The 20,985-nt window shown below is 37.8% G+C and overlaps 1 protein-coding gene across 5 annotated transcripts in view; it reads left to right on the forward strand.

Annotated features, from left to right (window-relative positions):
* Nucleotides 1-15,826, forward strand: part of Gab1 (GRB2 associated binding protein 1) — a 117,816-nt gene extending 101,990 nt beyond the window's left edge. For 3 of the 5 annotated variants that reach the window (XM_047566213.1, XM_047566215.1, XM_047566218.1), the window contains 5 exons: nt 837-926; nt 2,552-2,645; nt 3,752-3,875; nt 8,659-8,781; nt 11,441-15,826. In XM_047566213.1, coding sequence (XP_047422169.1) covers nt 837-926; nt 2,552-2,645; nt 3,752-3,875; nt 8,659-8,781; nt 11,441-11,599 — 590 coding nt within the window. In that variant the 3' untranslated portion in view covers nt 11,600-15,826. The remainder of the gene's footprint in view (nt 1-836; nt 927-2,551; nt 2,646-3,751; nt 3,876-8,658; nt 8,782-11,440) is intronic. The other 2 variants (XM_047566216.1, XM_047566217.1) reach the window with 1 other exon arrangement.
* Nucleotides 15,827-20,985: the final 5,159 nt, after the last annotated feature.

Genomic DNA, 20,985 nt, shown 5'->3' on the forward strand with positions numbered 1-20,985 from the left:
TTAAATTACTGATTCCCGTGATTTTGCGACTCTGGCATCCAGGCTTCTAATGGGGAAAGGTGTGAAACCAACAGCTGTGAACTGGGTACTTTTCACAGACCTTTTTGGCAGTATTTATAGGTGACAGAGAAAATGACAGGAAAATAGAGGCAGCCGCATTTCTGCTTTCAAGTACCTTATGCTGAAGCTGGACTGTCACTAGTGCCAGAATCCAAATATCTCATTCTTGGAAGATGAAGTCACTGGGCAGTTACTGTGTAGTCAGGGGACACAGTCAACCTTGGTCTTGGTTTTAGTCTTAGGTTAGCAAATATTATAGTGGCCACCTGCTTCTGTACGAGGGCCTTGGTCAGGAGGAGTGGGAATAGTCAGATTTCAGTTTGAAAGCCATCGGTACCAAATGAGAAAAGTAGTATTGTAGGGAAGCAGGCTTCATGCTTTCTCATGGAACACCAAACTTTTACCATTTTTTATTGGATCCAGTTTTCTAAGACATGTAAGAAGAAAAACTAACAGGGCACACGTTTTTCCCTCTCTTCCTTTAAATAGTGATAACCAGCCCAGATGGTTTCCCCCTTAAACCCTGCCACCCTTTATAACCCTTGACCCCTTACCTTGTTGCATGTGGCTTCCTCCTTTCCCTTGTGCTGATCGTGAATGGTGTGTAGCAAGGTTGGAATATTTTCCCGCGAACAAACTTTTGTTTATGCCTTTGAGATATAACATTTCTGCACAGGGTTCTGCTGCTTTTTTTTTTTTTTTTTTTTTTTTAACAAATCCTTTTTTCCAATTTAAAAATAACATTATATTAAGAGAGTCTTCTTTCTACCAATTAGGTCAAAGTCCTAAAATTTTAAGACCCAAACCCCATGGTTTAGAGCGAACTGATTCACAAACCATAGGTGACTTTGCTACAAGAAGAAAGGGTATGTACTTTAGCACCGCATGCTCTCTGGGGCGCTGGGAATTTTATTATTTCATGTTTTTTTCTTAAAAAGTAAAAAAAGAGGAGCCTTAAATACTACTGCTGTTGTAAATAAGCTTCCCAAAGCACGTTATTTCTAAAGTGAATGCTTCCCATAATGCACTGGTTCTACTTGGTATGCCATTAACAGCAGCATGTTCAATATCAGATAATATGTGATATTCAGTCTTGTCTTGTGGCATTATTCTTTTTATGTTTTAGGCAGTGAAACATTGTTTTCGTTAAGCTTATGAACTGCTTGTGAGTTCCAGTGATCTCTTATCTTTATATGTATATACATATATACGTATTCTGTTCTGAGACAGAATAAAAAATCATTTCCATGTATTAATTATGCCTTTACTTAGCAACTGACAGTTAAATTACTATTAGCCTTTGGGTGTCAAAAAAAATGAAACACTAAGAATTATGAAATATCTTCAGTCAGCATAACATTCTGTACATGTCTACTTTAGACAAGCAGAATTGTTTTAACTCAAATTTAATAAATCAATCTGCATTATATTTAGGTTGACAAAAATACCTGTGAGCCCCAGAGAATAGCTGTAGTCTTGAAATGACTGCCTGTTTTGCAGTTTGATGGTAACTGTTACATAGTTGATTCAAATTGTATATACATCATTGAAGACCAAGGAAACATGGCAAAGTGAATGTTTTTCATTAGAGTGGCAAGATGAAACATAACTAAGATATTTACCCAATGTGTCTGAGCAGTCTTCTACAATATAATATTTAAAAATAGTTTTTCTGCTCACTCTGTATCTTTCTGAAAAACATCTCAGTCTTGACTTTAAGGAAAGGGCCGAGAACTCTGGTACATATTCATTCTAATAACTATCTACTGCAATAATGAGGTAAATAAGTAAAGTCCTCTTCTAAATAAAACTAAAAATAAGCATTACTTAGTTTTACTTAATTTGGTAAAAGATTCATTCATTAAATTAAGCTAAAAATTAAGGGTGATTGTTTAAAATAATTATGACCTTTTCTTAGAGCAAAATTTGAGTCCAAAGATATTATTTACTTTCTTGTTTTGTTTCCAGACTGTGTGTGAATTGTTTTAAAAGATTTGATAATTAATCCTTTTGGTTTTAGCATAATTTTGTTTTGGATTTTACCAAAGTTTTGGTTTTAATCCTTCCTATGCATCATCTTACCTATGTAGTTGGATAACTGATGCTTCAATATGGAAGAATAGTAACATTTTTATGTAGGTGATTTAATTTCCATATTGAAAATGAAATTAGTAAAATAATAAGTTAATGATATAATGAAAAGTATAAATCAGACAACTATAAAGGAATTGGGTCACATTACTTTTTTTTGTTGACATTTAGTTTACACTCACAAAATATTAAATTAAGAAACGGCCTGCATGATAGAGCTTAAGCAATCATGAAACATTTTTTTCTAAGCTTTTAGCTGTGTAACATGAACTTTGTTTCATATGTGAAACTAGCTGGTCTCGGGTATATTCTATCAAACAAAAACAGATACAGAGAGAGGATCCTGTTTGCTTTCCAAAGTTCTATACACCAAAATCGTCTCTTCTCCCTTTCTTTTCAGCTAAACCTGCACCTTTAGAAATAAAACCTTTGCCAGAATGGGAAGAATTACAAGCTCCAGTTAGATCTCCCATCACCAGGAGTTTTGCTCGAGAGTAAGTACTTTATTTAAAACACATAGTGCAGGGGTTGGGCTTGTAGCTCAATGGTAGAGCACTAGCCTACATGTGTGAGGTCCTGGGTTCAATCCTCAGACCCACATAAATAAATAAATAAATAAATAAATAAATGAATGAATGAATGAAGGTACTGTGTCCATCTGTAACTAAAAAATATATTAAAAACTGCACGGTATAACATGACCATCTAGAATTTTCATTATTAAGAAATTTACCTAGAACAATGATTGTCAAAGGATGGTCTGGGGCGCCCTCCTTTTGGGGATTCTGTATAGTAAAAACTACTTCATTAAGATGCCAAGATGTCTGGGCTGGGGATATAGCTCAGTTGGTAGAGTGCTTGCCTTGCATGCACAAGGCCCTAAGTTCAATCCCCAGCACCACAAAAAAAAAAAAAAAAAAAATACTAAGATGTCATTTGCCTTTTCTATTCTCTCTGTGGAACTTTCCAGATCATGTGAGTTTTCATGATATGTGAGAATATCATCACGACAATGAATGTGTATTTCTGTACTCTTGTATTTTAAAAATATTTCAATTTTCATTTCTAATAAGGTAAATATCAATAGAATAATTCATATTAAGCATCTTGGGGTTCTTAATATTTTTAAGAGTATGAAGGGTTCATAGGACCAAAAATTTCTGAGAACTAGTGATCTGGAAGATACAGTAGTTTCTTAGGAGGATTACTTACTTGAGATGTATTTAAATATATACGTGGGGAAATGAGAATGATTTTACAAACTTATGAACATGCGTTTATTGTTATATGTATACACAGAGGAAGTTTATTAAAAAATAGGAATTCTTAAACCTTTTTATGTTTATTTGAAAGTCTTCTTCTCTACACATCACTGGTAATACCTTATCTTTTGTTTGTATTGCACAACATAATTTGATGTCCAAATCTCCTTTTATAATACATCTGTGTTAGTTGTTTTAATGTGTATAATAAATTCTGTTGTAATTAATGTGTATAATCAACATAAATGAATATTTCAGAAGAAATACTCACCATCATTTTTATTTTGGGGAGCAATTTCATCAAGGTTTATGTATATGATGATGATTTCTGTGATCAGCTCCTCTAGGTTTCCCATGTCCCCACGGCCGGACTCAGTGCATAGCACAACATCAAGCAGTGACTCGCACGACAGCGAGGAGAATTACGTGCCCATGAACCCAAACCTGTCCAGCGAAGACCCAGTACGTAAAGTCTTTGCCTTAACTTCTCCCTTCCTGAGCCGTCCTTTGCAATCATTCAAGCTATCATTCTTCCTCAGTCTATAGACTTGAACCTCATGTCTTTCTTCCTTTGCTTAAGGGAAAACAACCAAAGACAACTTTTTAATTGTTTTTGTGAAAAAAAATCATAATGTCATCATAACTATAAACCACTGAAAAACAATAATGTTCTGTTAAATCAGCTTTCTGTTAAATCAACTTTCTGTTACTATAACAAATGTTTTAAACTAGGAACTTACAAAGAGGAAAACTTCATTTGGGGTCACAGTTTTGGAGGTTGCAGTCCAGGATTAATTGGCCCTGTTTCTCTGGGCCTGTTGTAGTACATCTTGACAAGAGTACATGGCAGAGCAAAACTCTCACCTCATGGCCAGGAAACAAGAAAACAAGAAGGGAGACCAGGATCTCAACCGCCCCTTCAAAGGCATGCCACAGTGACCTCAAGACCTGCTAAGCCCTGCCTCTTAAAAGTGCCACCACGTTCTAGTTGCACCACAATGAGGACTGAGCCTTTAACATGTGGGCTTTTGGGGGACATTCCTGATCCATCTATAGCAGTTTTCTAAAAATACTCCATTTAAGATGTATTTGGTTTTTGATACTCTTCAAGAAGATACACTGGAAGCATTTGATGATGTTGTTCTTCAGGCCCATCTCATGGCACTGTCGTGGTGAGAAGGTCTCATATGGGAGGTCTTTGATAATCTTTAAGAACATACCCTTACGATTAAAGCTTAAAGAAGACCTGTTACGAACATAATTTGTTTCAGGTTGGCTATATTGCCACAAGGCAGGAGAACTTTGTAATGGCAGCAAATTTTTATTTCCCAGAAATCTAAAAAGTACTTCAGATGTTTTAGAATAAAAAAACAGTTCTAATTTTTAAAAATATTTTGCTTTTGCTTTTTCTTAATTTAGATTTAATGCTTATTCTGTTATTTATATTTTAGTCAATAAGAGTATCCACTAAACCCGTTTAGTACCTACTAACCCGTTTTTCAGGTTTACTCTGAGAAATAGAAAATAAATAACAGTGACTTGAGAAAGAAGTTTATTTCTTAAAACCCCAGAGTCAGTTGAGAGCTGTGCTCTAGAGTCTTCTGGGATTCGGGCCTCCTCCAGCTGTGCAAGGTGCCGCCCTCTGCACATAGCTCATAGGCTCATGGAGCAAGGTAATGTTCCAGCCAACTGATTGACATGCAAGCTGCGGATTGGGCAGAGGGAGCAGAGCAAAGGGCTCAACCCAACAGCCTCATAAAGAAGGTTCCTGGAAACTGCCATAGACCAATAAGGAACCAGAACTTAGCCTGTCTGGCCACTTTCAGACACAGAAGGGTCTAGGAAACAACCTTTTTTCAAAGAGACCATTGGATTCAAGTCAAAGATCCATCGTGGGAGAAAGAGCCATTGGGATCCAACCAGGATAAGCAAATATTGACTATCAAAATTTTGAGTCACCTTTTGGAGGTCTTATTTTCTTTCTTTTTTGTAAGCCCAGCTCAATCAATGAATTTGTTTTTCATTCTGCATAGACTTTAAGCAAAATAGGTCCCTCACACATGTATGTCAGGGATCATGTATGTATAAGCTTTTCATATCACTGCTATACTGGTTAGCTTTAAAAATTACCAAATTTGTTAGGTGTTCAAAAATAATTTATAATATTTAGGTCAACATTGAATTAGACTGTAACTAATTAGACCAATAATGATTTACAGATTACTTAAGGCAGAGAAACTTTTACTGACTTGATTTTGTATTCAGTGTTTTTTGATTTGATGAGTAGTTCTTCTATGTCATTCTATCATTTTTTATTAATTTAATTTGTTTTCTTACAATAGTGAATAGACTCAAGTAAGAGAATAAATAAATCCTAAATACTACATCAAAGTAAATGTTGTGGCCAACTTTCATCTTTAGGTAGTTGAACCAATTTTTTTTTCCTAGTTGCAAAATAATTAGAGTATTTTCTGAGGTAGAGGAGAGACTACTCTTTTGCCCCAAATAGTAAGTAGCCATAAAAATCTTACAAAGACCATGTAATAGGAAACTTGGAAAGTATGATTTGTCTTAAGTGAAGGTAAAAGACCAGAAAAAGACCATTACAGTCAGAAGTCAAAGGAAGTAAAAATATGTATTTTTGTACCTATGACATTAAACCCGAAAGCTGCATTTATTTGTCAGGAGAGATGTCTAAATCACTGGTGGATTTCTGAAGAATTTTGGGCTTAAGTGTTAGAAATGAGCAAAAATGGAAAGAAAAAAAAAAACAAAGAAATGAGCAAAAATGATCCAGGTGGAAATATCTGTCTGCTATGTGCAGTAGAAAAGTCAACTGGACCATTTCCATCTCCTCGTGCCACCAGCTGTAAGGCCTCCTCGTAGTCCTTGTAGCTCTCCCTTAGAGAATTATGGGATCATCGTAGCAGTATTAGGAACTTAATCTACAGACCAAACACCATGGAAGTCCACGGGATCTAATGTGTGCTGACGAAGTCAGTAATAAAATAATCTTGAAGTTCTAAGTTGAGACAGGATCAGACACATCTGGTTCACACATACAGTGAAGACCAAATGCTATAAATTGACGTTTTCCAGCTTATTTCGTAGGAAATCATGTCATAGGCAATATATAATGAAACACTAAATTGGTGATGCTGTCCTCTAGTTTGTATGAAGGCCAATGTCCTGCATTTGAACCCTTAATTTAACACCTGAAATTTAAGTGATGGTGCACTATTACTAAAGGCACACATCGTTACAGAATAACGTGTCTCTCCTAAATGATTCTATGTATTTTTTTAAAGATTTAGGAAAATCTAGCACTACCGTTCTGTTATTTAACCCACAGAACACTTAGGATAACTCCCTCAAGAGTCTTCAGAGTTTCTCTAAACACTCTTGGAAACGCACTGGGTCAAAGGCTAGAACACAGAGGGAGACTGTTCCCTGTTGAAACTGGATCAAGAGCAAATAGACTTCCTCGTGGGCACAGATTTTAACAGTACTCAGACTTTCCCAGTTCCAGTAGTCATTAGGCACAAAGCTTAACTAGCAGTTCTGAGAAGTTCTCTTTGGGGACAACTCACTGGGCTTAAGTGAGCAGGTCATATGGCTTTATGGATTCCCTTTATGGCTTTATAACTCTGTGAGCACATCTAGGCGTTTCCAGGCTGGGGAACACGGGGTGTGGGTTGTTATCCGTCACCTTTGAGCATGGAATATAGCTCACTTTCACAGCTGACTTGTCCTGAGAGTGAAATATGGCCTTATTCAGAGAAGAAAGTCACTGATTTCAGCTTCTTCATGAATTAGTAAAATAGGGGGTACTGTCGTTAGGAATTCAGCTTGACCAAAATTTTCTTATATTTTTCAGCTCTACTTGTTAATTTCAATGTTTTTCAATATTTTGTTTGTAGTTATTCATAAATTTGATTTAATATTCTTTTTCTCCAAACAAGGCCATTACATTCACCTGTGCAGTTTCTTACTCCACTCACAGGGTACACCCCGCTGCCTGAAATCTAGGCCAAGTGGTGCCCCTCACGTGGGCCCAGGCACGGAGTGTGTCACCCCAGAGAAAGAAGCACCTCTTTCTCATTTATAAAAGGATCTTACCACCTGTCAGCATCCCTGCTCCCACACGAGGGAATAAACTGAGTATTTTTCTAGCAAAGATTCTTTCCTTTCAACACAACTTTGTCTACTTGAACTGGGGGGTCGCAGGAGACAGGGGTCAAGTAGCAACATCAAAGGATCAACAGAACCAGATTGGTGCAGTTTTCAGGTTGTGGGAAAAAATCCTGACGTTTGTTACCTTGTTTCTATTTCCCTTCTGTAGTGGGACGTTGGTGTCAACATGGTAGCGGGTGTGGGTGCGAGTCCCTAATGAGCATGGGAGGCAGCATTTCTAGATGGGGGAACAGTGTTGTGCACTTAGAAACTGCCGTAAGGAAAGGAGAGGGTGAACGTAGGGACGTAAGCGTAAGTGCCTGCCACCCTCCTATTCAGCACTGGGTTGCAGTACCTGCTAACTTGCTCCATTTTTATTTTTCTCAAGCCTCTAACTTTTAGGTTTTGTTTCTTGCTATCTTGTGCCTTCCCATTTTCTTTATTTGAGAGAGTAGTCCTATCATACACTTCCTTTTAGGAAGGAAGGGATCAAGCTAAGAAGAGACAGAGGAAATGAATTGGTTTAAAAAAAAATCCAGATGATTAAAATAAAACAGACTTTGAAGTCATTATCTATAACCTTGAGATAACATACTTAACTCAAAACTAATTTTTTGTGTGCAAGTCTTTAAATTAAGTGTAGAAGGTTTTTTTAAATGTAATTTGAAAGCAATGAGTATAAGGACCTTATGCTATAAAAATGTAATTCAGTTACAATATAATTTTAATAAGGTTCAGAATGAACTTTTATGACCAGCTGTTATTTGATGTCCCAGTCTTAGTTTAACCAAATTTAAACTACTTTTAGCTTGCTCTAAGTTGAAAAACGTTTTAAAATATTACTTTCTTTCAAGCCTAAGTTTATCTAATTTTCTAAGCAGATATTTTTCTAGCAATGTTCTTTTGAAGTGCCAACTGGGGTGGTGTGCACGTGTAGTCCTAGCTACTCAAGAGGCTGAGGCAGGAGGATCTCTTGAGCCCAGGAGCTTTGAGACCCCCCCAACTCAAATGAAAAAGGGTAGGTAGCATGTCTCACGAGTGTTTGACCACTGGTGGTGGGTTTTGCTTTCAGAATCTTTTTGGCAGTAATAGCCTCGATGGAGGAAGTAGTCCGATGATCAAGCCCAAAGGAGACAAGCAGGTGGAATACCTCGATCTCGATTTAGATTCCGGGAAGTCCACACCACCGCGGAAGGTGAGTGAGACCTTGTTCCACAAATGCATTTGGCGTACACTTTAAATGAGAGTTGTCTCCTTGGGGAAGCCTTTAGTATGTTTAATTTAAATTTAGCAAAGTCTGTTATTTAATGCACTTTTGAAAACTGCAACAAAATGATGGAGTCTGAGCCAGGCATGCCTATAACCCAGAGACCTGGGAGGCTGGGCCAGGAGGATCACATGTTCAAGACCAGCTCAGAAACTTAGTGAGACCTTGTCTCAAAGAGTAAAAAGGGGTTGGGGATGTGGCTCAGTGGTAGAGCACCCTTGGGTTCAATCCCCAGTACCAAAAAAAAAAAAGAAAGAAAAAGGAAAAAAAATTATGGAGACTAATAAAGTCACGTTTTTCTTTCTGATGATATGGCAGTTATACATTTTCTGTTCTTACCACTGAAAGGATTGCTTAAGAGATCCTTTTTTTTTTTTATTTTTTACAGACTGCATTTTGATTCATTGTACACAAATGGGGTACGTCATTTCGTTTCTATGGTTGTGCACCATGTAGATTCATACCATTCATGTAATCATACATGAACATAGGGTAATGATGTCTGTCTCATAAGTTAAACAATGTTTTCACTCTCTTTAGAAAGTTATCTCAAATTATTTGCTCTTTCTGTCCAAAATTTTAATTTTTTCCTTCTGTTAAACCCGCCAATTTGTTAGTAGTATTAGGAGGAGTACATGCTGTAACAATATCTACTTACATTTTTCTCCCTGCTTACCAACTTGTCTGTCATTCCTTTTTGTATCTCTGACCTTGTAATTATTTTCCTTCCCTCTCAAATGCAACCTTTAGAAGTTGCTTTAGAGGAGCTCTGTGGGTGGTAAATTCTTTCCATTTTTTTGTTCAATGTGATGTCTTGATTTTGCCCAATCTTGGAAACCATGTGGTATCGAGCTGTCAGCTCTTGACTGACAGTAACTTTCTCACCACATAGAAGATACTTCCACCTTCACCTGGCTTCTGTCGCTCCTGTTGAAAAGTGTGCTGTAGTCGGATGGTAGCTCCTGTGTGGGTCCCCTGTCCTTTCCATCTGGGTGATTTTAAGCTCTTTGCTGTTGTCATTTTGCAGCTTCTCAACAGTGTCTACACATGAATTGCTTTTTATTTCTACTGCTCGGTAGAAGTGCTGCTTTTTCTTTTTCTGGATTTGCACTTTTTCTCAACTCTGGAAAACTGTCAGTCATTATCTGTCTAAATATTATTTATTCTCTCCTTTGACATTTCTGATGAGACATGTTAGAATGTCTCATTGTTTTCTGTATCTCTTACATCTCTTGTCATCTCTCCATGCCTAAATTGGATAGTTTCTTTACATCCAAGTTCACTAATTCTTGATTCTTCCTATTTGTTGAGTTTTTATTTTCAATTAGTTTATACTTCATTTCTAAAATTAAGTTTACTGATTTTAATAGCTTCTGATTTCTTACTTGTTTTATTCCTTTTAGTTTTGTGCTTTGGTTCCTTTTGACATTTTATGCATACATGTTTTATGCTGTTGATATAGTAATTTTGATAGTCTGAAGCCCTTGGAGGTCTAAATTTGTATTTGTTCTTTCTGCTAATTCACATTCTTTATGGATTGCATGTTTGTACACTGTCTTATTGCAAATTCATTAGTGAATCCTGAGGATCTAAATTTCCTCCGGAAAAGATTTGTATCTCCTTTTGCAAGGAACCAGAAGCTCCTACTATGATAGTTCAGTTCCCTTCAGGGGCCTCAGCTTAACAGGATAGCCTCAGCTTCAGCATCACCTCCTTCCCCCGGCCTCCTGGTTGCCCTGCTAGATTGACATCCATCCTGAAGACAGTGCTCCCTTTCAGTGCCTTTACCTGTCCCTCCATTTTTCTTACATTTAGCTCTTTTCTTTCTAGTGAGCCCACCAATGCATTCAGAATTATATTTAAGTTATCTACTATCAGGTTGCATTTGGGAGTCAAAGAGCATCAGCCCATGTAGTTGACTGTTCTTGAACTATTATTTTGCAAAAATCAACAAAAAACAAAACAAACAGACAAAAAACCCACACATTTCCTTAGCTCTGAACATAAACACTGATTCATGTTCTCTAGACTTGAAAAAAAGTCAAGCTTAAGCTAAAGGGACAGTCAAACTGCATATGTTAAGATGAATCAGGATATGTCAAAATACATTCTACTGTCATGTATAACTAGAAAGAAAAAATGAAGGAAAGAGGCAGACATCATTACCCTACGTACACATACAACTACACGAATGGTGTGAATCTACATTGTGCACAACCACAGAAACGAAATGATGTACCCCATTTGTGTACAATGGATCAAAATGCAGTCTGTAAAAATAAAAAATAATTAAAAAATAAATAAAATAAAAGATGAACCAGGTATTTGCTGTTTCCTATGAATAACATCTCTGGTGGGAGTGTTAATCTGAATTCTTCCATAATTTTAAATCAAAGAGAAAATGATACATAGTTAGGGGAGGGATGGCAATGTTAAATTGAGGTAGTTAATGTTAACTCATTGGGACCCAATAGAATTTTAAGAATATCTGCAGTGCCTATATGTCTATTTTAAGACTGAATTTCACTCAGTCCCGCTTTACTTTTTGATGTAGAATTTTTGTTTTTTTTTTTTCTTCGCATTTTAGCAAAAGAGCAGCGGCTCAGGCAGCAGTGTGGCTGACGAGAGAGTGGATTACGTGGTGGTTGACCAGCAGAAGACCCTGGCTCTGAAGAGCACCCGGGAAGCCTGGACAGACGGAAGACAGTCCACAGAATCGGAAACACCAACCAAGGGTGTGAAATGAAAAGACCACCTCGCCATTTCTGAACAAAAGAGAACCCAATATATAGAGAGAAATCCTGTTTGAAGATGAGACGCTTCTATGCTAGCTAGATCTCAAATGAGCAGAGTTTGAAGTCAAGGGACCTGTCACATGTCATCAAGCAATTAGGACTATAAACGGTGCTTCGTGGTGTCTGAACAATTTGTAACATGTAAATAATGTGGAAAAATAGTATCATTTAGCTCCCAGAGAGACATTGGTCCTGTAGTTAACACATTTGTAGTATTACTGTATTTATGCACTTTTTCATTTAGAACATTACTTTGGGTATATTCCCAGTGAACTTTAATGGAATTCCATTGGGAGTTCTCGGTTTTCCCTCACACTACTCTCAATAACAATACTAAGTTAACTAAGCTACTTTTAGATCTGGAAATCGCTGTTGAAACTACAGTCTAACAACATTAAAATGAAAAGTAGAATCCCAAATTAGCCTTCTACCTGACGTTACAGGGTAGTAACCATTAGCTCAAACTACCAAGTGGAGTTGGACTCGCCCTCCATTGCCTTTCAATATGCTGAGGATAATGTATATATTGGTGTCAGGACCTAGTTCTCTGGTTCATGTACATTTAGTTTTTAATGGTGGGATTTTGCTCTATTTTGTTAATTACAGTGTTTTTGGTTCATTGTGTGAAGATTCTGCCGGGTGGGATCTTGCACCTTTGAAAGACTAAATATAAATTACACTCTCAAGTAACTCTGAAAATCATTGACAGCGTGCAGTAATGACATGCTCTTATGCTTGTTAACGTGTATTAAGCATTACTTGCAGAAGGTAGATAATATAATTAAATCAGGTACGTACCAGCACTGAAGTGCTAATACACTGATCAGGTTTAGACAATGAGCTTTAGTTGTGTTTTTCTTCATCCTAATAATGGTTTCCAGTGTGGAGTTAAGGAAACAGTTGACATTCACTGTTGGTAATAGCAACATACTGTGATTCTTAATTAGACAGTAATTGAGATTTATTACTCTTGAGAATGAAATGCTATCTTTTGACACCATAGTGCCCTTTCTATGATTTTATTTTACTTAATATTCTTCTTGGCCTTATATTTAAATTCCTATGCAATTAACGTTTTATATCTTCATTTTAAAAAATAGATGTTATATAAGTGATTCTTATATGTAGCACCTATTGTTTTTCCAGTGAAAGAATTAAGGATTTTGTACTGTGATTTGTCTTCACTGCCCCAGTTCATGAAATATCAGAGCCTTGCTGTAATGTGAAATCTTATACCCATGGATCCCTTCCAACCAGATTTCTAAAACCACCAGAGGGATGGTGTAATTCTGTCTCACCTGTAACATGGTCCTGTGACATGGGTGCCAAGACCACCAACTGTAATGAGACTACAGTTATATTCATCTTTCTTGGCTTTGCCACATACTTTAGAAAACAAATATAGTTGTTTGGGTTGTTTTTCTATTTACCTAAGTCGCGTACAGTCTCTATTGATTTCAGACTTACTAACAGCTTTTGGGGGACATAGAGATGATGGGGTGCCTGCCACTGAGACCCAACCCACTCCGTTCAGACCTCTCACTGTTGCCTGAGTACACAGATGTGCCCTTCTGGCCCATTGGCCCTAGTACTGTGCCTGATTCATGTGCTGGGTTTACTTCCCCAGCCCACAAACTATGTGCTCATTGCAAGATGAAATGTAGACTAGTAACATTTGATGCTTTTAAATGTTTGCTTCATTTTAAACTAAAACTAAAACCCAGAACTGAATTTTGAGGTGGATTTTTAAATAAAAAAGATTGTTTGAGTTTGGTGTACAAGCTGTTTTATAATAAAACCACAAAATAAAAATCTAAAATCATTAAAATGTGCCTAGCCTAAACTGTCAAAACACACAACACAGATGATGTGTAACAGTATACTATTGATATGTTACCTGGAGGATGAATGTGTTTTGAGGTTTAAAACACGATAACAAATATGTGATTAATTCAGAAATAAAAGTCTTTTTTTAAAGCTCCCTAACTGGAGGGCCCAAAGTAATTATGAATGTTTTTTAGTGTAGTTTCTCCTTAACTTTTTACAGGTTACCATGTTTGTAGATTCACAGCACGCTGCTTTTTAGAACTCTTACCATTACACTGAAGAATTGAGGGGGTGGGTATGTAGCTCAATGGTAGATCACATGCTTATTAGCATGAATGAGGCTCTGGGTTCAATCTGCAGCACACACACACACAGAATTGAAATATTATAAAAGTTGCTTTGCAAAACTAAATCACATTAAACATTGTATTAACAAATTCAATTAAAAGATAGTTTCTTAGAGATCAGTGTTTTCCAAACATTTTTCAGGACTAGAATATTTTAAAATGTTTAATATATTACTCAAATACCTACAAAAGTTGATTTTATCTGTATAAATGTATTTCAAGTAACTTCTCTTAATTCATTACTATGAAAAACAAGACTTCTGAATTATTTTTGAATAACACAAATGTGGAGTTATAATGAAGGAAATCTTAGCAGTTTGCATGCTACCAATAAAACACAAATGTAAGTGCATGTAATAACGGTCTAAAAACACATCTCTGGAGGAGTCTTTAATTAGAGGTAGCTGAAATTATCTTTCAAAGACTATATGAAGATATAAATTATCTTGGTAGTAGAAGTTAATAAATAAGCAGTCTCCAGTGTGGTAAAATGAGGTATGTGTTAGGATGTGTGTTTTTAGTAAGTTTTAAAATACATATTTAAACTAAATTTAATGACATCCTTTTAACTCACCCCTAAATCAACTCCAAGAAGCTCGATTTCAGGCAGGCATGGAATGAAAACTGCTGGTTACCCATGTGATGTTAGAGATCGGAAATCTTTTTCCCCCACATTTGATGTTCCCTGTCTTGTATTCCTTATTTGTCACTGTTTTTAAATTTTTATTTATTTTTTTGGTACTGGAGATTGAACCCAGAGGTGCTTTACCACTGGACCACATCCCCAGACAGGGACTTACCAAGTTTCTAGTTGCTGGGATTTCAGGCGTGCACACCACACCCAGCACAAGATTGTAAGATCTTCTGTAGGTTTGAATGCCAAAGCACAGTTCTGCTTTCAAAACTCAAAATTCATATTTTAAAAATTGGAGCTATTTAACCCACAGCAGGTATCACTCGAGCTATACAAGCTGTTTTAATCTAGACTTTATACATTTTTACTGTGAGCATTTTAGAGAATTTCATAAAGGTACTATGGGTGTGTCTTTGTGTGTGTGTACACACATACTTAGCATTATGTTTAATCAGATACTAAGTTTAGTTTGATATAGAAATACTCTTGTACATTAAGGTCATAAGTTCTTCTGGACCTTCACCATCTACCTATTCACAAATTGGAAACTGAATACCAGTGTTGTTTTTTTTTTTTGTTGTTGTTTTTAATACTAGTGGACAGTTGTCTGCTTTCTTCCCCCCTATAGAGAAAACAGTATATTTTCTATTTTGTTAAAATGTTAACTACATTATGCTTGTGTACCGTGCCATAGACTCTGATTCTCTGCTGTTCTCGAACAGCAGTGCCTCCTTCATTTGGCCCATTCCAAGTATGAATGACTGCAAACCTTTTGAGGCTTTACAGTGAGGTGGACTGATCTTTCTGCCCCTGTCTGTGGGTCTTTCTGGTAGGTCTTGCCCTCTGCTGTTGGGTGTTCAGGTCAGTGACAGGGCTGTACATGTGGCCAAATCAGCTGGGTTTACAGAGCAAGAAAGAGACGTATATCCAAGGACAACAGTTTCTTGCAGTCACACTTGATGTTCTACGTAACTTTTTATGTGATTTTAAATACCAAGCCATGAGATGAAACGCCATGAGTACTGGTGTCATCGTGGACTTGAAAGCCAATGTCATATTATTGAGATAATTGTTTTCAGTCTTTCTAAATATGTTTATGTACTACTAGGATTTGAAATAATTCAGTCTGTCTGCTCTTCCCATAGATTTATTTTTCTTTAGTTTCAGTATAATCTCCAAGTTTCTATGAACTTAACTCATAACAGAGCTGCTTCTCAGACGCAGTCTGCGTGAACTCTGGAACCTAAATTCATTGTTGATGTCTTCCCACATTTCAGCAGCAAATCTTATGTATAAATTTACTTCTCCCCTTATTTTGTAAAGATCCAATTGTAGACATTTTCTGCTACCCAAATAAAAATTTTCAAACATTTTGGTTTCAGGACCTTTAAATAGATGATTTGGATACTGAGATTGTGAACTAAGGACATACTATACATGTGGATATATAAATATGTTAGGACGGATAAATGTTTATTTCCCACCCTTCCATAGAGTGTGCCCAGATCAGAACCCCAGTTCTGCTGTTAATTATACTTCCCAGACCCACTTCTTTAGGGTCACTCATTTTCTACAACAGAGATTTCACTAAGTCATGCTAAAGTGTCATGACCTGCCCTAAACAGGAAATGCTTCTAAGACTGTCGCCACATTAATATGCCATGATCCCTCCATCTAGCCAGTGCTGTTAGTGTTTTATAGAGTAAAAGACCAAATAAATATAAGGGCCTGTATGCAAACTTAACCATGAGAAACTGCATCTTATACATAAAATATGACTTGGGCAGTGATAATGTTTATTTTATTTCTATGAGAGTCTCCAAACATCCCTAGTACTTTATAAAACCCCAGGAATTGGGGTAAGTCAGGCCTTCTGTCTGCTCAGCCCAGCATTTTGCAACTTTCTCATTAAAATCATACTTGGGGAGGTGAGGCTGTCTTTGAGGTCATTCTCACCTCGTCTGTTTTTCTGTCACCTTGACATCAGCATGGAACTTCTTTATGAAAAAAGGTATATGCTCTGATAGAGAAATGCTTTTTGAATTTCAGTTTTGTTACGAGTTTTGTACAGAATAACTTGGCAACTCTGAATGTTGTTATACCTTTCAAAGCTGAGTCAGCAGAAGGAGGCATTTGATTATTTTGTGATTGGTTAGATCCCCCACTTTAGTGTTATGTTAATTTTTTTCCCCAGTTCTGGGGATTGAACCCAGGGGCACTGTACCATGGAGCTACATCCCTAGCACCTATTTCTTATTTTGAAACAGGGTCTCAACAAGTTGTTGAGTTTGGCCTAGAACTTGGGATCCTCCTGCCTTAGCCTCTCAAGTAGCTAGGATTACAGGTGTGTGCCACTATATCATGCTACATCAAATTTTTTAATAAAACAAATGATCATCCATAGAAAATTAAGTCTCTGAGATGTATTTCTATATCTCATTAGAGAGGTTGTTATTACTCTAGTTATTTTTGGTGATTAACTCTTAGATCAATGTGTCTTCTCTTGATTTTGTAATCTATGTGGTGCCCAGAACATCTGGAGTACTCTATGTATAGGACATAATGGAGTATGGAAATTTTTAAAAGCATAAGTTTATTTTGTCAAATATGGATAGTGGTGGTTAATTTTGTGCCAACCTAACTGGGCTATGGCACCCATGTGTTTGATCAAAAACTAGTCTAGGATGTTGCCATAAAGATATTTGTAGATGTGATTCATGTTTATAATCAACTGATTTTAAGGAAAGCAGATCGCCCTCCCTAACATGGGTGGGCCTCATCTAGTCAGTTGAAGGTCTTCAGAGCAGAAGCTGGTGCTTCCCAAAGGAGTTCTGCCTTAAGACTACAACATTAGGATAGGGGATGTAAACTCATTGGTAGAGCCCTTGCCTGGCATGTGCAAGGCCCTGGGGTCAGAATTAAACTAAACAACTCTAACATTAATCCTGCCTGAGTTTCTGGTCTCTGGCCTACTCTAAATTTCAGACTTGCCAGTGCTCATCACCTTGAAGCCTTGCTTAACATGAAACTCACCTGTCTCTACCTCTCCCTTTCTCTTTTTTTTCCTTTCTTTCCTTTCTTCCTTCTCTCTCTCTTTCCATGCATATATAATAGATACATATTCTGTTTAATGTGTGAAATAATAACAAGTGATACAGGACAGCAAATAAATGATTCCGTTTCTAGCAATGAGCTACACATGACAATGAATTAAACTGAGTGCCTCTTAATACCCAGCAATGATTTTGAAGTTTAATTGGAAATATGTTGGCAGTCTTTGCTTCAAGATGTCTTCCCTAAACTTAAAGTCTCCATGAATTAATTTCCAAAATCATATGCTGACATTGAGCTATGTTTCCACTCTGGCCTACTGTCTTCCAGGAATTGCTAACTTGTCAACTCCAGTGAGGAACACCAGAAAGCTAAGAACACAAAGATCGTTGGATTCTTGCTGAGCAGGGTCCAGGATCCAATTAAGAACAAAAGTTCATTGGGAGTTCAGGGTCGTGTTTTGACCACACTTGTCATGTACTATGACCCTAATGCATATATATTTAGTTATTCTGCATTAAATTTTCCTTTTGTACATAAAACACAATGCCCTACATACCTCTAAAACTATTTTTAGTCAACTTTGCAAAAACATTGAGCCTGAAAGTTGTTTATTCCAATCCTTAGACAAAGGAGTAATTTTGGCTTTCTTTTTCTTTTATTCTTTATTTTCTTTTTTTGGCAGTTTTGGTGATTGAACCCTGCACCTCATGCATACCAGGCAAGCATTCCACCACTGATCTGCATCTCTAGCCCTCTCTTTTTCCTTCTTTTTAAAATTTGAGATGGGATCCTGGTACGTTGCCCACGCTAGCCTCAAACTTGCAATCTTCCTGTATCTCCTAGCTGGGATTACAGGTGTGCACCACTGTGCCCAGCTACACAAAATTTTTTAGTAAGATAAATGATCAACTATGGAAAATTTAAGTGTCTGAGATGTATTTCTATATCAGAGAGGATGTTATTACTCATGGTTGTTTTGGGTGATTAACTCCTAGATTCCATAATATTGGTTTTCTAGGAAGAAGAAAATAACCTTTGTCCCATTTTTTTTTTCCTACTGGACAGTGGCCTATTAAAAGTCCCAATCATTTTGCTAAGGTACTGCTCTCTGTGTGGCATAAGCCAGGTGCTATGGAATACACAAGAAATCTACATCATCTTTATGTTTACAAATTAATACATTTAAAATGAAATGATACAGTACGGAAAGTAAATAATTCTGTTTCCAATCCTGAAGTACCAAAGGAAGACAAGTCAAAATGTTGTAATGAAGACAAGTTTCATGACATGAACACTGAGCTAAATGGATGATTTTAAGATGCAATGGAGGGCATCCCAGGAGGAAACAAGGTCAACAATTTATTTATTAGTTTGCTGTTTGTCTAGTTGTTTTGAGAGAAGACAGAAGTAAAAAGACAATATGGAGAACTGTGTGTTGGCATTGTATGCTGGTGGAGGGTTAGAAGGTTGTATTATCTAATGCTGTGTAACAAACCAAAATGTAGTGACTTTAAAAACACCAGCTATTCTCACAGCTTCTATGATCAGAAATTCAGAAGTATCTTGGCTGGACAGTTCTGGCTCAGTCTCTATTGAAACTGCAGTCAAATCAGCTGAGACTGTCTTGAGACTGTTATCTGGGTTGAAGGATCAGCTCCAGTTCTCACATGACTGGTAAGTTGGTACTTCCCATTGGTAGCTGCTCCCATTTTTCATCCTGTGGGCTTCTTCACAGAGCTGCCTCAGTATCCTCATGACATGGTGACTAGCTTCCCCCAAAGGTAGTGATCCAAGAAACCAAGCAGAGACAGTAATAACCTTTTATGACCTAGCCTTGGAGGTCATAGGCCATCATCTCTGCTGTACTTTAATGGGTTGTAGATTTATTGTGGGAGGAGACTTACAAGGTCATAAATACCAGGAAGTAAGGATCCCTAGGAGCCATCTCAGAGGCTAACTATCATGTCATCAGAGTTAAGAGCCAAGAGATGAGACCAAAGGTGGAGGACCTTGACAACCAAGTGTAACTCAAGTGGATTGAGCATTAAGAACTTCAGAATGAGCCAGTTGCGTCGGCGCACGCCTGTAATCCCAGCAGCTCGGGAGGCTGAGGCAGGAGGATCTCGAGTTCAAAGCCAGCCTTAGCAAAAGTGAGGTGCTGAGCACCTCAGTGAGACTCTGTCCCTGAATAAAATATAAAATAGGGCTGGGGATGTGGCTCAGTGGTCGAGTGTCCCTAAGTTCAATCCCCAGTCCCCCCAGCCCCCCCCAAAAGAACTTCAGAATGTCATAAAATAATCCAAAGCTTGGAAAGAGTAGCCCACAAGAAGTCAGGAGACAGTTCTACACCAGGTCTATGAGTTCAGCTGTGTGTCCTTGTACATTACGAAGCTTTCAACAGTTCTAGAGACGCACAGAGATTCTTAATCCTCCTAATACAGTAAGGTAGGAATAGTTTTCTTCAACTTTCAAATTTTAAAAACCACCAGGAGAGAACTCAGTTCCATGAAGCAGAGACAATAACTCCTTTCTCTGAAAGTCACAGAATTGGTAACTTACCACGTATTTCACATTTGGCTTTTGTGGCAATCATCCTCGAGGGCTAGCAACACGAAGCAGTACAGACAGGGCGACTCACACAGCAGACTTTGGTTCTCCCAGTTCTGGAGGCTACAGGTCCAAGGTCCAGGTGTTGGGCAGCAGGTCTGGCTTCTGAGGCCTGGAGTCTTGATTACAGATGCTGTCCTCTCACTGTATCTTCACGCGGTCTTTTTCTCTCTCTGGGTGCAGCCCTAGTATCTCTGCTCTTTTAAGGGCACCAGTCAGGTTAGATCAGGGTCCACCCATATGACTCAATTAACCTTAATTAGCTCTTAAAATTCTACATCCAAAGACAGTCAGATTCTGAGATGCTGGCAGTTACGACCTCTACATGAACAGGGAGGGGTTACAATGCAAGCCCATAACAGATGACTGTATTTCTTCTACCAGGATGTATTGTATGTGCCTTAAGATTAGAACTGTCTTACCCAGAAGCATAACACTCACATTCCTGGCAGGAAAAGGTGGCCACTCAAAAGGGTCATTGAAGAGAGTTAAGTGGACTATTACATAGTTAGAGTCAAGGAACCAGCAAGGAGCAGTTAAAAACCCTGAGCAATAGGAAATAGCGAGCAACGTAAGAAGCCATTACCACTTCTAGACCTAAGAGGGCTGGTGCAGGGGGAGCTGTCACTGAAACCCAGCAAGGGCTGTATCTGGGGGAGAAGGTCCAAGAGACACTTTGGTCTTCAGTAGGAGGACACAGCCACTCCCATGTGCCCACCAGGGAGGAGACCAGGTTCCTGTTGTGGCTTACCATTGCCTAAAACCACCCAGCAGCCAGAGAACTGGAAACCCAGGAGGCATCAGACATAGAGCTCAGCCGCCAGAGCACATGACAAGGCAGAGGGGCAAGGGACAGATTGGACAGGGA

The sequence above is a fragment of the Sciurus carolinensis genome, chromosome 10, assembly GCF_902686445.1.
Source record: "Sciurus carolinensis chromosome 10, mSciCar1.2, whole genome shotgun sequence".
NCBI classification, from domain to species: domain Eukaryota; kingdom Metazoa; phylum Chordata; class Mammalia; order Rodentia; family Sciuridae; genus Sciurus; species Sciurus carolinensis.